We start from the raw sequence: 17,620 nt of genomic DNA on the forward strand, positions 1-17,620 counted from the left end.
TTAATGAGTGGTTACGGATGGGTTAATCTGAGTGTTAATGAGTGGTTATAGTTGGGCTAATCTGAGTGTTAATGAGTGGTTATAGCTGGGCTAATCTGAGTGTTAATGAGTGGTTACGGATGGGTTAATCTGAGTGTTAATGAGTGGTTATAGTTGGGCTAATCTGAGTGTTAATGAGTGGTTATAGTTGGGCTAATCTGAGTGTTAATGAGTGGTTATAGTTAGGCTAATCTGAGTGTTAATGAGTGGTTATAGCTGGGCTAATCTGAGTGTTAATGAGTGGTTACGGATGGGTTAATCTGAGAGTTAATGAAGGGGTTAATCTGACCGTTGTTTCTGCTCCTCAGAATAAACAGCTCTGTTATCTGGAGAGCTCTCTGTTCTCTGCTCTGAGAGACACTCAGACCCATTAGGTCTTATTTCCTGTGTGCTGTGAGAACCGGCGAAAACCACCAAGTCAGAGTGACCCTGCAGGGAGGATGATGGGAAAAATAGCTTCTCGAGCAGGTGCACTCACTCAGGGGTTCCAGCTACTGTCTGTCCACTGCCAAAGCACAGCGCTGACCATCCGGCTCATCAATGACCGATTATCAAAGGTCATTTTAGCACAGATTATTTTTACTCAGGAAAGGAAGAATCATAAGCTCCTTTTCTTTATTTAGCTCCTCTCTGTCTGACATCAGCTCATTTTTACAGCAGGGTGATTATTACATTCAAAGCCTGTGCAGCTGAATTACTTTCAGGTGGAGATGGCTTACAGTCAGTCAATGTTCTGTACTGCATGTGCTGTGCAGACGGGTGTAAAGGGAACCGGCACAGACGTTATAGTAATATAATGCTCTTCACATCATGGAAAAAGAAGCTGGAGCCTGGGCGGCTGACAGCGTGGAGCTCTAAGGTTAAATGAAAAGCGAGTTGGTGTGTGAGCGAGAGCTACACTGACTCTCATCATTTATTTGGCTTATTTCTCATCATCCGTTGACTCCTGCCAGCTCCAGAGTCTTCTGCATGATGTTCTTATTGAAGGGCATGACGAAGTCCTTGAAGTCCACTTCATGAGTCAGACGCTTCCTTCTGTCCCCCCTTCTCTCCATGTGCTGGGCGGAGGTAGCCAATCGCCGTCCCCACACCTATGACACACATACAGAGAGTGAAGAACATGTAGACTTTATCCAAGGCCCAGTCCCATTTCTAACTTCACCCCTACCCCTTGTTTTGGAGTGCTGCCCCTTGTTCCTGAGCTACAGGGCAGTGGTTGAGATCTTCCTCTGAAATGAGCCCCTCTAATAAAAGAGCATCACTTCATTAACAGCTACTAGCGCCGCTCTGTAGGCGACCCTGCCCGTCTGCAGGGACAGCAGAGGAGGGGAAAGTTCAGCTCCTCACTGCTGGGCTTTAGTTACATTTAGGGATCATACGCCTTCAAAGAGGGGGGCAGTTATTTATTATCACCCCCCCTAATTCTTCAGTGATGTGAAGCTGAAGTCAGAGATTCTCCAGATTCTTGTTATTTTCCTGTTCCACCTTAAATAGTGCAGCAGTTACAGTCTGGGGGCTCAGACATCAGAACCGCATTTAAGGTGGAATGGGAAAGTTACCCAGCTACCAAGACGTCAGCACTACTAGCGAATTTTATGCTTGTTGGGAAGAAAAAGACCATAATACACCATAATATCGTCATTTTTAAGAGAGAAAATTCTCACGTGTGGGTTTCTTCGGCCTCTTGCGCTCCGTCTCCCCGTCACACAGTTTGGAATCCCTGAAAAACCCACTTTAGCGTTGCACCATGAAGGACACTTGGGGTCTTCTTTATGATGCAGTACCCCAGCCCCCCTTCCGTAAAAGCATGTCAAACTAAAATTCCTTTGTTTTTGGTTGTGCTGCCTGATATTTGAGGAAGTCAGTGAGTTGAGCTCTTTGAAAACTGCCTTAATTTACACCGTTTTCATTTAAAGGTTTCAAACAGAACATCATGCCAAACCATTTCATTATAATTTTATAAAACGCAATGGCCTTTTGTGGTAGTTTTCATAGTCAACATATGTTTTTGGACATTTGGATCTTCAGAAATTTTGAGAGTTTTGAGAGGAAAAAAACCAAAATGAATTTTATATGGATGTAGTGAAAATTGTTACACATGAAAGAGGAACTGCAGAACAATTTGATGCATGTCATGTATTTATGAAATTATGTTTGGGGAAAATAATGGAAAAATGCATGTATACCAGTGTATACATGGGCATATATGGGCAGCATGTATGCCCATATACCAGTGCGGAAATATAACAACTTAATTTTATGCTATGTCATTTCATTGTGCAGCTCTAGCAGCATAGATTCAGACCTCGTAATTCAGAGGATCCACTGATGCGTAGAGAAAACATGTCGGTCTAATAGCTTAAATGGAGAAACTGTCAATGAAACCAGGCGCAGCCATCTGGAAGCCAACATGTTGCCCATACAGTCAGAATCACAATCAAGTCTAAGACAGATACTGAACCCCTCCACACACTCAGACAAGAATGAGATGATTTAGATGCTGGAAATACCAGCAATAAAGCACCAATAATCACCGTCAGAAAGTGTCTTAATTGGTTATTTTGAACAACCGACAACCGGCAGTAAGGACCGTTATTGAACTCTGGGAGCTCTTAAACTCTGAGGCTCATAGCGATTAGACAGCACGGTGGGTAACGGTACGGTGTGATGTACATCTGATGTAGAGGAGCCAAAACTCTCAACACAACGTTTGTCTTTCTCTGAAACATGATTAAACGCCCTCTATTGATAAAACTGTTTACAATCTGCTGTAAATGAAAGGAGGAAAACTGAAGATTTATTGCTGAACTATTCTGTTGAAAGTGACTCACAGTTTTCGGTACAAAGCGGATGTCGAACTTGTCAGCGGAAGCTGGGATGGTGCTCTGGGGGTTCATGGTTATGATGCTCTCTTTCAGGTTCACGTTCTTCTCCAATGTGTTTGGTGGAGCAGGACCTACCTGCAGCCCACAGAGACGGCGTATCAGTCACTACTGACTGGAGACAGAGACAGCGAATGAAATGTTGGTAACACTTTACTGTAGGGTACAGTTCATAAGGCTACATGACACCTACACATCTCTGTTGTGGGAAGAAAACCTTGTATCACGAAAATGGGAACTTTACAGGAGGAGGAAAAAACCTACTGTACTTTTAATGGAAGTCAATGGAACCAGAATTTTCCCCCAAGTCATTCTGGGTCATTTCTTTTGGTCCACTCATCATGAAGTTTACACACAATGTAAAGGACAACAGGTGCTTTCAAAATATGTCAAAAACTGGAAAACTTCAAAAATGGACATACGAGGTTTTGTTCCGATAAGCTTGTCCTGATAACTGACAGAGACCTACATAAATGTTTATTAATGCTTATTCCAATTTGCATCATTTATCATAAAGGCTACTGTGATCAAAATTGGCAAATGTAACCTTTATAGAGAATAACTCCAATTGGAATAAGCATTAATAAACATTTATGTAGGGTTATATCAGCTGTCATGATAAGCTAATGTAGGCGTCATGTAGCCTTATGAACTGCACCCCACAGTAAAGTGATAGCAAAATGTTTCACCTTCACCGCTAAGGGAACGATCGTCTTCAGTTTTGGAGGCTGTTTTTTTCCTTTTCCTTTCTTGCCGTCTTTGCACTTTGGCAGGCTGTCGAACTTCATTTTGACCAAGTCAATGATTCTTTCATCTCCGTACTGCCTGGCAATGTCCAAGCAGTTCTGCTCTGCAAAGGAAAACATATGTTGTGGTCACAGATGTGCACAACAGAGCACAAGTACGGAAGCACATATTGATTCAAAGAAATGTTTATTGACATCTAGTTTGACATTTTCCCAAAACAATGAGTGTGTTGGAGTGTTGGAGACCTGGAGTTTCCCCATTATCTGATTACTGTCTGACTCATGTAGACCTGGAGTTTCCCCATTATCTGATTACTGTCTGACTCCTGTAGACCTGGAGTTTCCCCGTTATCTGATTACTGTCTGACACCTGTGGACCTGGAGTTTCCCCATTATCTGATTACTGTCTGACTCATGTAGACCTGGAGTTTCCCCGTTATCTGATTACTGTCTGACTTGTGTAGACCTGGAGTTGACCCGTTATCTGATTACTGTCTGACTCATGTAGACCTGGAGTTTCTCCATTATCTGATTACTGTCTGACTCCTGTAGACCTGGAGTTTCCCCATTATCTGATTACTGTCTGACTCATGTAGACCTGGAGTTTCCCCATTATCTGATTACTGTCTGACTCATGTAGACCTGGAGTTTCTCCATTATCTGATTACTGTCTGACTCCTGTAGACCTGGAGTTTCCCCATTATCTGATTACTGTCTGACTCATGTAGACCTGGAGTTTCCCCATTATCTGATTACTGTCTGATTCCTGTAGACCTGGAGTTTCCCCGTTATCTGATTACTGTCTGACTCATGTAGACCTGGAGTTTCCCCGTTATCTGATTACTGTCTGACTCATGTAGACCTGGAGTTTCCCCATTATCTGATTACTGTCTGATTCATGTAGACCTGGAGTTTCCCCATTATCTGATTACTGTCTGACTCCTGTAGACATGGAGTTTCCCCATTATCTGATTACTGTCTGACTCCTGTAGACCTGGAGTTTCCCCATTATCTGATTACTGTCTGACTCCTGTAGACCTGGAGTTTCCCCATTATCTGATTACTGTCTGACGCATGTGACCTGGAGTTTCCCCATTATCTGATTACTGTCTGACTCATGTAGACCTGGAGTTTCTCCATTATCTGATTACTGTCTGACTCCTGTAGACCTGGAGTTTCCCCATTATCTGATTACTGTCTGACGCATGTGACCTGGAGTTTCCCCGTTATCTGATTACTGTCTGACTCATGTAGACCTGGAGTTTCTCCATTATCTGATTACTGTCTGACTCATGTAGACCTGGAGTTTCTCCATTATCTGATTACTGTCTGACTCCTGTAGACCTGGAGTTTCCCCATTATCTGATTACTGTCTGACTCATGTAGACCTGGAGTTTCTCCATTATCTGATTACTGTCTGACTCCTGTAGACCTGGAGTTTCCCCATTATCTGATTACTGTCTGACTCATGTAGACCTGGAGTTTCTCCATTATCTGATTACTGTCTGACTCCTGTAGACCTGGAGTTTCCCCGTTATCTGATTACTGTCTGACTCATGTAGACCTGGAGTTTCCCCATTATCTGATTACTGTCTGATTCATGTAGACCTGGAGTTTCCCCATTATCTGATTACTGTCTGACTCCTGTAGACCTGGAGTTTCCCCATTATCTGATTACTGTCTGACTCCTGTAGACCTGGAGTTTCCCCATTATCTGATTACTGTCTGACTCCTGTAGACCTGGAGTTTCCCCATTATCTGATTACTGTCTGACTCCTGTAGACCTGGAGTTTCCCCATTATCTGATTACTGTCTGACTCATGTAGACCCGGCGTTTTAAGATTTTGCAAAAGAAAAGCACAGAAGGAGTTCATACAGGGGATATCACACCCTGTTTACCATGACCCATGGCAGGTATGATCCTGTGCATCGTAATAAAATACCATTTGAAGGCAGGATGTGTGAACAGCACAGCGCTCAAACAACCAGTACAGTAACACAATAATCAGTGTCAGTATCAGTATCACAATAACCCCCCATCTTAAGTGTGAAAAGGGATAAACTCTCCAAGGCACTGAAGTAAGGACAGAAAGCAGAAGATCCTCAGAGTCGAAGGACGAAGGCAGTGTTTCTTCCAAACTATCTGCCTGTAGTGCATGTATGCATGTATATGAGAACGGTACCACCTACAGAACATTTCCGTTGGCACTGGATTAAGAAAATACACCAACACTCTCTCACTCTGGTCTAGTACCTTTCTTATTTTCGGCCTGCACTTTGGCTCCAGCTTTGATGAGGTAATCCACAGAGCTGATCCTGCAGCTTTCTATGGCCCTCATGAGTGGAGTGGCCCCATTTAAAGCCAGAGCCTCCACCACAGCACCGGACTGCACCAGGAGGTCAATGATATCCACCTGTCCAGCGTGGCAGGCATGGTGAAGAGGGGTCCAGTTAAACTGATCACAGGCGTTTACGTCGGCCCTGTATATTGGCAGAAGGGAAGCACAGCATAGATATCGAATAATCTACATTTACAAACATTCCTTATTCCCTGTGGACATGGAACATCGACTGCATTTGGGATAAGGGGAAAACTGTATAAATTAGATTTTCACAACAAGGTTTATCTGTATATCGTATCGGAATTTTTAGCTTGGTTAACAAAAAAAAGTCATGTTTTTGGTCTTGTTTGTGTTTTCTGTGGTTTCTGAAGGTCTCCTCACTCTTCCTCACACTTACACCCTGCTCACGGGGGTGTAAATGTTTAGTATTCTTACCCCAGCGTGATGAGGAATTTTGCCATCTGGTAGCTGCCGCTGCTGCAGGCCGTCATCAGGGGTGTTTTGTAGAACGGGTCTTTGACGTCCACAGGAACCTGCTGGCTGAAGGCCAAGCAGAGGGACTCGAAGTCTCCGGTTTTGATGCAGTAGTTGATGTTTGTGTAGATTTTTTCTGGCTCCTCGATGTACCAGGCCGAATCGTCTTCCACCGGATGGCTCGGAGGACAGTCCCTGTTAAAGCGCTTGGTGTCCGTGTACTGCTGATAACTTTCAATCATGAAGTTCGGTGGTCCACCGTCCTCTCTTCTGGGCATCAGCTCAGGAGGCACGGTGCAGATGGGCAGAGGGAGGACAAATTTACCTTTTTTCTTTCCTTTGCCTCCCTTTCCAGCCTTCTTCTTCTTCTTAGGGGCGTAGGAGGACAGGACGAACGCTTTCTGGAGGTACATCAGGCCCTTGAAGAATTGGTCAACGTTGATAACACCTTCTCGTTTCTTGTCATGGTCCATTATGATCTTCTGTAGGTTGTCCTGGTCTATGGGTGCAGAGTGCTCCTGCAGCACAGACACAAACACATCCCTGGAGATGTTCTCTACAGGTCCGTCTGCCTCCGTCACCATCTCAAAGGCTTTTCTGAGGACGTTCTCATGCTCACAGGACCAGTCATGCAGCCTAAGGGCCCAAAGTCCATTGGGGTTATCGGCTTCAGGTTTGGAGAACTTGGCGTGGAGTCTCTCTGCCTTCTTCAGCTCCTTCAGAGCAGCTTTGTGGCCGTTGTCCTTCGCAATCTGACGAGGAAGCAGACCCTCCAGGTTCTTCAGTTTTGGGTTGCAACCTGTTATAAAAAATATGCAATATATTTTCACATTAAAACCTTAGCTTCCTGTTCTCCTTTGCACTTTATCTACAAATTAATTACCCCAGGAAGGGCACAGCTCACCTCTCTGAGCCAGAAACCTGCAGCAGTCCGTGTATCCGCCAGCAGCAGCCAGGTGGAGGGCTGTGTTTCCGTTCAAATCTACAGCGCTGAAGTCCGCGGAATTGGCAGAGAGCACCTGGATCACCTGAATAATTAATATAAAATAATTAGACAGGATTAATCGCATTAGCTTGTGTACTTAACTGTGATTATTTGCACTATGGTATTTGCTCTAATATGGCTTTAAAGATGCGTTTTACTTTTAATAATTCAACTTGAATCTGAATATAAAATCACTTGCGTTCAGGATGAAAAGTTTCCCATTTTTATCGCTGACGTCCAGTGAGAGCAACAGTGTCTGCACGTGTCAACCAATGACTGTCTATAGAGTCGGACGCAAAAGCTTGAATTCCTTGGTCAGATTGTTTTATAGATTTTGCAAGTGAAGATTTTTAGTATTTGCACCCAAAAGTGCAAGGAAAGTGAAAAAAGCCCAGAACATGCTTGAGCAAAGTACCTCGCCTCAAAAGAAAAGAAGATGATGTAATTAAATGAAATAAAAAACAGACAAAAACGATCACAAAAACCACAAACACACAGCTGGGTGTGTTTTACGTTTAGGTTGGTTAGTATGAAGCAGATGAGATGGTTCCAAATGAAAGGCCCTCAATGAGAGAATGAAGAGTAAAATACTTAAATATGGCATTTTTCTTTATTTATTCATTCATTACATATTTTTATTTATTTATTTATTTGCTGATTTTAACATTAACTTAAAATATAAAACGTGCAAAATCGTTGGTACTGGTCAGATTTTGTTTTATTTTCCCAGAAAGTGAAGAGTGTATTGAAACGTTTTTCTGTAAAGGATGTTCAACATATTTACACTGAGAAGATCTAAAACATGGAATTTGACCAGAGACTTCAAACATTTGCATACGACTGATCTGTAAACGAGTCTCTCGTGCCTCAAAGAATCCTCCGTGTGCTGCCAGGTGTGCGGCGTGGAGTCTCCTCTTGTCGACGGCGTTTGGGTTCCCTCCTCTCTGCAGGATGGCCCTGACCAGCCCCACCGCCCCAAACCTCGCCGCCTCCATCAGGGCCGTACGGCCAGTGGCCTGCAGGCAAAACACCACCCCTAGTGATCTCCAGAGGACGGACAAGGGCGCTTTCATCATCTTTAAACACTTTTTTGTCCAGTGGGTTTTTTCACAAAGCAGGAATTTCAGCTCAGTTCAAGTTTGTCCACTAGGAGAAGATGTAGAGGATATTCATACTGGAGGATTCTTACTTAATATCATCCACACACACGTCCAGTATCCCTCATTTCAATTTATAGCAGGACTCACGATAGAACAGCTGCAGTCAATTTACTCAAATACATAATTTTCATATGAACAAAAATTATCGGCACTATTTAAAATTTCACTTCACTTTCGGCAACAATTGTGGAGATGCAGTATCAATATCTACTATAAATTATTTAGTACATACTATGAATATTGAGTGTTTGCTATAAACTATTTAGTATTTGCTATGAAGTATTCAGTACTTACTCTGAATTATTCAGTAACTACTATGAATATTAAGTGTTTGCCATGAATTATTGAGTAACTACCATGATTTTTTTCCAGCATCTACTTTAAATTATTAAGTAACTGCTATGAATTATTTAGTATCTACTATGAATGATTAATTAACTACTATGATTTTTTCAACATCTACTGTTAATTATTAATCAACTACTATGATTTTTTAAGCATCTACCAAGAATTATTAATTAACTATAATATTTCATAGATACTTAAAAAATCAATGAACTACTATGATTTTTTCAACATCTACTATAAATTATTCTGTCTCCACTATAAAATTAACGTGCAAGTTCTGTATTTAGAAGAGTGAAGAACTCAAATGCGGACCCACAAACAACTTGGCACTTTCTAAAATCAAGGCTCCTAAAGGGTTCTTGGCTTGGACGCACAGTTCTAGGTAAAAACATTAATTGATATAGAAATATAACTAAATTAAGGTTCTTTAAACTTAAAAAAAAACGTTCTTTACACTCACATCTCTCATTTAATAAACGCAGTCTTTACAGAACAAACCACTATAAGGTGCTGAAGGGACCCCAAATTGGTTGTTCTATGGTCCTGCTCTACAGAACCGTTTTCTGATAGGCTGAATTTTAACAGTGTGGGGTTTTAATGGTTAAAATGGTGTTAAAACCCAAAGAGTCGCACCTGATCGGTGGCGTTAGGATCAGCTCCCCTCTCCAAGATACTGAGGCACATGTTCTCACACTCGTCGGCGTGTTCACAGGCCTGCAGGAACACAGGCTTTCCAGCGCTGGAGATGTTGTTGACGTTTGCGTTGCTGTTGAGCGCCACCTGCAGGCAGCGTGCGTGCCTCTTAGTGGGAAATATGCAGTAGAACAGCACTCCTGAGTTACAGGAGCATATCAGAGAGAACACAGAGCAAAACATTAGATTTTAGATTAGATTAGATAGTAGATTAGTATTAGATAACGTTATAAAAGCAGAATATTATCTTCTAAAATCACAAATACATCAGAGAGATTAGATAATCCTTTATTCTCAGTGTTACAGCAGCAAAGGGAGAGAAACCCACTCAAGAAAAGTAGTAACAAGATAAGAAATAACAAGCAAGTAATTAACCTTATTAATTACTTAAGGTTTTTACAGTTTGTCACTTGTTACTTTAAAAACAATATATATAATACTAACACTAAACAATGAGATAAAAGTATAAACTCTATCCTCCACAAAAATTAACAATATAAAGGACTATAAATAAATAAAAGCTAAAATATTTACACTGTAAGGATATTTTACCCTAATCCCACATTTAGAGAATTAAGTATATGTACCTTATAAATGATCTGCCACATTATGCTTAGTTTTAATGTGTAATTCTGTCTCAGTTTTTTCTCCATTATCTTTCATTTTTTTGCCTTTGAAGTTATTTATATTTAAATTTAAATTATTATATTATTAATTTATTATTATTATTATTAGTGACAACAGCTCTGCTGAACTCAACGACAGTTTGTTGGCATGAACATGTTACAAGTTACACGGTTGCCAAAGCATTTAATCTTACACAGGCTAATAAAAACAGCACTACTTTGACTACAAATTTATATTTGTTACAGTTCAAAAGTCACACTGATGAATATTAATAATTGCTGTTGAATATTAATAACTGCTTGATCAATATGATAACTTACACAGCGTAAATTAAAATATTATAAACTAACTGCTCCCCATGTGGCCATGAGGGACAGGGATGCAGCCTCACTTCCTGCTCTACAACGCAGGGGCGTGGCTCAGTATGGCTCCGCCTACAGGCAAACTGTTTCAGTAGTGATGTGAAAAAAATGGGACGGAATTTATTGTTTAAAACATAAATGAATCAAATTTTTTAGCATCACTTTAAAGCAAATCAACATGATTTAAAAAAACATTTAAAAAAAAACAAAAAAGTATTATTTTTAAGGGTAAATGTGGGTAAATGTAAGGGTCCAGCCTGCCAGTAGGGGGCGACAGTGGCAAAGTGCCATAACTTCAGGAAACTCCAATTCCCAGAAGCCCTCATGCTGAATAGGCCAAACCTGACAGACCTGTGGACTCCTCTACTCAAGGCTGTGGCAAACAGCGATCCTTTGCCACACCTTTGTAGAGGGGTGACTGGTACAGTACATATAGTTCAGCCTTTGTTTGAGCACACTGCATTTCCTTTGTTTGCCCTTTTCCCGCCTTTTTATTTTATTTATTTGGTTCCTTTAGGTGTTTTTCCTGTTGCCGCCTGTGCGTCCCGGTGGCGTAGCGGTAGCTCGAGCCTGGCTCTGGGTCACCTCAACTCCAACATGCCAACTTAACACTCCATTGCTTCTATAAATGTATTTAACACCCTTTTTCACGGGTTTTCATCTTTGCACTTGGGTCCACTTCCCCACCGTCCCGTTACAGTAAACTGAATGGTTAGGGTTTGGGACAGACAGCTCCCAACAGAAGGTACCCTATAAATGAATATTTTGCTTATTACCATTTCTATTAATGTCTTGGGTTAAAATGGATCATAATATAATCCTTGTAAACATCTAAGATTTAAATACTTAGACTAATTCAGTTAAATGCTCCAATGTGCTATTATTCTACTCGCAGTGGAACACGAGCTCACCTTTCCCCTCGCTGTCTACCACGTTCATATCTGCGTGATGTCGGGCCAGAAGGGCCACCATGCCGTCATGGCCCAGTTCTGTGGCCAGTATGGCTGGCGTTCGGCCTCTTTTGTCCTGAATGTTGGGGTCTGCCCCCAGGCTCAGCAGAAACTGCACCATGTCCAGGTCGTTGGTCAGTGCGGCGAGGTGCACGGCCCCGTTCCCCTCGGCCGGTTCGGTCAAGTTGATCAGGTTTTGGACCCCAAGGCGGGTCAGCTTCTCTATCTGCGGTTTATCCCCCTCTCGCACGAACTGCAGGAGTTTATAAACCTGGAGAACCTCTAGACGCCCCTCAGCCACCGCAGGCTTCACAAACCCTCCAGGAACCATCTGTAGAAGACAGAAGAGGAACTAGAGCTCTGAGTCTTGCACCAAGTTCTTGATCTGCAGAGATCTGCTTAGATCACAGCAAACCCCGGGTCAAACCATGTAGGTTAGGTCTTCGTATTTAATGCCTCTCCCTGCTTGTAGACTTGGCCATATACTAGTATATTTTACTAAATTAAAGGGGTATTCCACCCATTCTTCAAAATTCCTCCATAGTTTAGTGGTTAGAGTGTAAACAGAGCGGTTCTGAGTGGTTTGGTGTGAAACGCTCTGTTCTAGATAAACTGACCGAGTCAGAGCTGCTCACAGTGGTGGTGATGGGAACCAGACGTCCCTCTAAAAGCTCCTCACAGAAAGTTCCTACATGAACTGGTTCTGAATTCCCTGCTGGGTGTTGAACATTGTGTTTCTCTCTCTCATTAAACAATTCACCTCAGCAAATAAACACAAACTGCACAAATAAATAGATTTTGAAAATGTGTCTTCGGTGCCTAAGACTTTCGCACAGTACTGTGTGTGTGTATATATATATGTGTGTGTGTGTGTGTGTGTGTGTGTCTGTGTGTGTGTGTGTGTGTGTGTGTGTGTGTGTCCCTAGCGTTTACAGATATACTACACTTAAAAACATGTTAGGGTTACAATTTATTAATATTTTAAATACTTTTTTTTATCAATTACACCTACTTGATCCATCAACTTAGTAATAATCAATTATCTAGAATTCCAGACACCACAGAAGAGCTCATTCACAGTCGTGTGCGAAGGCTGAGGCCATAATTTGAGGTAAAAAACACGTTTCTCTGCAATTGTAACTGCAATAATCAGTACATGACTATGAAATATATGATTTGAGTGAAATAAAGAAAACAAAAGCCAAATAAATATTATAAAATATGTAATGAAAGTCCCCCAGGAGTCGTGTCTCTGGTGTTACTGCGTAACAGAAAATCTCTTATTTTGAAATAAAAGTCACGCCGATGACGTCACTCGACCTCCTTTGACCTGTTTTCTGAGGATCTATGGAGAAAAGCTCATGGTGAGTCCACTGTGTCTCTCAGTTCTCAGAGATCTTCTCATTCAGCTCATGATCTCATACGAAGCTTCTAGCTGACGTCACTGGTGTGACCGACTTTATTCTGAGGTCATTGTGAAAATAATGAAAAACAAATGATTAAATTCCATAAAAAGCCATTTTTCTAAAATACATTTCATTAAAAACGTCTCTGGCGTAAGTTTGTCATGTGTAACACTAATGAGGCTCGGTAACACCCCTGACTCCTATGGAGAGATTAAAAAAGTGGGCATAATAGTAGAATGTAGAAAATATCGCTGCTCGGAACAAAACCTCGTATCTTCATTTTTGTTGTTGACATAATTTGAAAAACACTTTCATCCTTTACACTGTGTGTAAGTTTCATGATGCACTGACCAAATTAAATGACCCAAAATGACTTGAAAAAAAAAACATTACATTAAATGACTTACACTAAAAGTCAAGTAGTTTAAATATATTCGCTGCTGTCAGAAGAAAACCTTGTATCTCCAAAATAGTAACTTTACAGGAGAAGGGAAAAACATACTTTACCTTCAATGGAAGTCAATGGAACCAGAATTTTTCCCATGTCATTTTGGGTCATTTCTTTTAGGCCATTCATCATAAAATTTACAAACAATGGAAAGAGTAACAGACACTTTCAGATTATGTCAAAAACTGAAAAATGCCAAAAATGGAAATACAAGGTTTTCTTCTGACAGCAACAAGATATATATATATATAAACATATATTTATATATATGAGTAGGTTCACTGGTGGCTTTGGATAGCAATTAAAATGGTACAGGTGGATGTCTGGTTCCTATGACCACCACTGCGAAAAATTTTCCGGTTGTGTAGATCACAGAATTTCACACCAAACCCCTCTGGAGCTTTTTAATTATTTCTTAAATATCTAATTTAGAAAAATTTCCCTTTAAATCCTGCTTCCTTGATTTGTCTCTTGTTTTCAAATCTGTTTGGATCATTATCACACCTTGCACTGCAGCTGAAGATGTTCCCACTAGAAATGGCATTGATGAAGCCGTGATGAGGGGCACAAGCCTGGACGCCTGGTCGCCTGGACGCCTGGTCGCCTGGACGCCTGGACGCCTGGTCTAATAACCCCAGACAATCCAAAGACCGACCTACAGCAGTGTTTCTCCGCCCTGGTCCTGGAGGCTCACAGCCCTGCACTTTTTTAGTGTTTTCTCTGCTCCCAACACTCCTGAACCAGTCAATCAGCTCATTAACTGCCCATTATTGAGTTAAAGCAGCTGCTGAAGCAGGAAAGGCACTGGAATGTGGACCAGGGCTGAGGAGCACTGGCCTCCCGGCTGGCCAAGTCTAAACCAGTGCCAGTATAAACCACTAGGAGCTACTTAACCTCGAAAAGATCCCGCTCGGTTACCGCGCGTCTTGCTTTGGCTCTGTCTGAAGCCTTGAAGGATCTACTCACCCTCAGAGGTCCGAGAGTCAGAGCACGTTTCAGTGGTCAGAGAGGAATCAGAGCAGCTTCTGGCAGATTAGTCCACCACGCAGTTTCCTCAGGGAAGGCGCAGCAGCTCCGCGGCGTGTTTCCCCATCATCTCCCAGCAACAGTGGACCGAGCCGGGCTGACCTCCTGCTATTGTTACGGTCGTCTATTGTTCTGTTTGACGCGTAGTTGAGCGATTCAGCGTCATGTCACAGCCAGCCCCGAGTTACTATCCCCGAGTTAATTTCCCCGAGTTACTATCCCCGAGTTATTATCCCCGAGTTACTATCCCCGAGTTATTATCCACGAGTTATTATCCCCGAGTTATTGTCCTCGAGTTATTATCCACGAGTTATTATCCCCGAGTTATAATCCCCGAGTTACTATCCCCGAGTTATAATCCCCGAGTTACTACTCCCGAGTTATTATCCACGAGTTATTATCCTCGAGTTATTATCCTCGAGTTATTATCCTCGAGTTATTATCCTGTATAACCCATAATAGCTGTAGTTCATTTCCCACCTTTTAATGGCCTTTGGTCATTTAATGGTCACTCCAAGGCATCAGGTTAACTGGGCTAATCTGATAACGGCCAGCGTTACCGTGGTTAGTTAGTGCACTGATCCGCGCACACACACACTCAAACGTCTGTATTTACACGGGATCTCGTGTAAAATTAAGATCATCTTTTATTTCTCTCGGTTTTTAAAGTGAGAGCGAAGAAGCTGCTCCGAGGCCGCTAGCGTAGATGCTAATAGCGCTAGCTAGCGTAGCTAAGCTAACGCCGGACTCTCCACACAGTAAATATCAATAACAGCTGACCAGCCCGCCGCCGCACGGGCCGCCGCTCGGCCCGCCTCACACTCGGGGGCCCGTCCTGCAGCAGTGCCTGTGGCTTCATGCTCGTCTGGAGGAGTAAAGAATTCCTTAATCTGTCGTTAGTTGCGCTAATCTGTCGTTAGTTTCAGATAATCTGTTGTTAGTTTCGCTAATCTGTTGTTAGTTTCGCTAATCTGTTTTACATTACACAATGTGATTACAGCACCACCCTGCAGTAGATTACAGCTTCAGACAGCAGTAGATTACAGCACCACCCGGCAGTAGATTACAGCACCAGCCCGCAGTAGATTACAGCACCACCCGGCAGTAGATTACAGCTTCAGATGGCAGTAGATTACAGCTTCAGACAGCAGTAGATTACAGCTTCAGACGGCAGTAGATTACAGTTTCAGACAGCAGTAGATTACAGCACCAGCCGGCAGTAGATTACAGTTTCAGACAGCAGTAGATTACAGCACCAGCTGGCAGTAGATTACAGTTTCAGACAGCAGTAGATTACAGCACCAGCCGGCAGTAGATTACAGCTTCAGCCGGCAGTAGATTACAGCTTCAGACAGCAGTAGATTACAGCACCAGCTGGCAGTAGATTACAGCTTCAGACAGCAGTAGATTACAGCACCACCCGGCAGTAGATTACAGCTTCAGCCGGCAGTAGATTACAGCACCAGCCCGCAGTAGATTACAGCACCAGCTGGCAGTAGATTACAGCTTCAAACAGCAGTAGATTACAGCACCAGCTGGCAGTAGATTACAGCTTCAGACAACAGTAGATTACAGCACCAGCCGGCAGTAGATTACAGCTTCAGTCGGCAGTAGATTACAGCTTCAGACAGCAGTAGATTACAGCACCAGCTGGCAGTAGATTACAGCTTCAGACAGCAGTAGATTACAGCACCACCCGGCAGTAGATTACAGCTTCAGCCGGCAGTAGATTACAGCACCAGCCGGCAGTAGATTACAGCTTCAGACAGCAGTAGATTACAGCACCAGCCCGCAGTAGATTACAGCACCACCCGGCAGTAGATTACAGCACCAGCTGGCAGTAGATTACAGCTTCAGACAGCAGTAGATTACAGCACCAGCTGGCAGTAGATTACAGCTTCAGACAGCAGTAGATTACAGCACCAGCCCGCAGTAGATTACAGCACCACCCGGCAGTAGATTACAGCTTCAGACGGCAGTAGATTACAGCTTCAGACAGCAGTAGATTACAGCTTCAGACGGCAGTAGATTACAGCTTCAGACAGCAGTAGATTACAGCACCAGCTGGCAGTAGATTACAGCTTCAGACAGCAGTAGATTACAGCACCAGCCGCCAGTAGATTACAGCTTCAGACGGCAGTAGATTACAGCACCAGCTGGCAGTAGATTTCGTGTAGGATCTCGTGTAAAATTAAGATCATCTTTTATTTCTCTCGGTTTTTAAAGTGAGAGCGAAGAAGCTGCTCCGAGGCCGCTAGCGTAGATGCTAATAGCGCTAGCTAGCGTAGCTAAGCTAACGCCGGACTCTCCACACAGTAAATATCAATAACAGCTGACCAGCCCGCCGCCGCACGGGCCGCCGCTCGGCCCGCCTCACACTCGGGGGCCCGTCCTGCAGCAGTGCCTGTGGCTTCATGCTCGTCTGGAGGAGTAAAGAATTCCTTAATCTGTCGTTAGTTGCGCTAATCTGTCGTTAGTTTCAGATAATCTGTTGTTAGTTTCGCTAATCTGTTGTTAGTTTCAGATAATCTGTTGTTGGTTTCGCTAATCTGTTTTACATTACACAATGTGATTACAGCACCACCCTGCAGTAGATTACAGCTTCAGACAGCAGTAGATTACAGCACCAGCCCGCAGTAGATTACAGCACCACCCGGCAGTAGATTACAGCACCAGCTGGCAGTAGATTACAGCTTCAGACAGCAGTAGATTACAGCACCAGCTGGCAGTAGATTACAGCTTCAGACAGCAGTAGATTACAGCACCAGCCCGCAGTAGATTACAGCACCACCCGGCAGTAGATTACAGCTTCAGACGGCAGTAGATTACAGCTTCAGACAGCAGTAGATTACAGCTTCAGACGGCAGTAGATTACAGCTTCAGACAGCAGTAGATTACAGCTTCAGTCGGCAGTAGATTACAGCTTCAGACAGCAGTAGATTACAGCACCAGCTGGCAGTAGATTACAGCTTCAGACAGCAGTAGATTACAGCACCAGCCGCCAGTAGATTACAGCTTCAGACGGCAGTAGATTACAGCACCAGCTGGCAGTAGATTACAGCTTCAGACGGCAGTAGATTACAGCACCAGCCGGCAGTAGATTACAGCTTCAGACAGCAGTAGATTACAGCA

At 42.9% G+C, this 17,620-nt stretch overlaps 1 protein-coding gene across 1 annotated transcript; it reads right to left on the bottom strand.

Moving 5' to 3' along the window:
* Nucleotides 1-640: 640 nt before the first annotated feature.
* Nucleotides 641-14,017, bottom strand: ankef1b (ankyrin repeat and EF-hand domain containing 1b). Its single transcript, XM_037542235.1, has 10 exons — nt 13,967-14,017; nt 11,570-11,939; nt 9,610-9,809; nt 8,335-8,484; nt 7,388-7,511; nt 6,445-7,282; nt 5,922-6,148; nt 3,611-3,771; nt 2,871-2,999; nt 641-1,130 (listed from the first exon to the last, which is right to left on the bottom strand). The coding sequence occupies exons 2-10, from the start codon at nt 11,937-11,939 to the stop codon at nt 972-974; spliced, it is 2,358 nt and encodes a 785-aa protein (XP_037398132.1). The 5' UTR covers nt 13,967-14,017; the 3' UTR covers nt 641-971.
* Between the last annotated feature and the right edge of the window lie 3,603 nt (nt 14,018-17,620).

The sequence above is a fragment of the Pygocentrus nattereri genome, chromosome 10 (assembly GCF_015220715.1).
Source record: "Pygocentrus nattereri isolate fPygNat1 chromosome 10, fPygNat1.pri, whole genome shotgun sequence".
In the NCBI taxonomy this organism is placed as follows: Eukaryota; Metazoa; Chordata; class Actinopteri; order Characiformes; family Serrasalmidae; genus Pygocentrus; species Pygocentrus nattereri.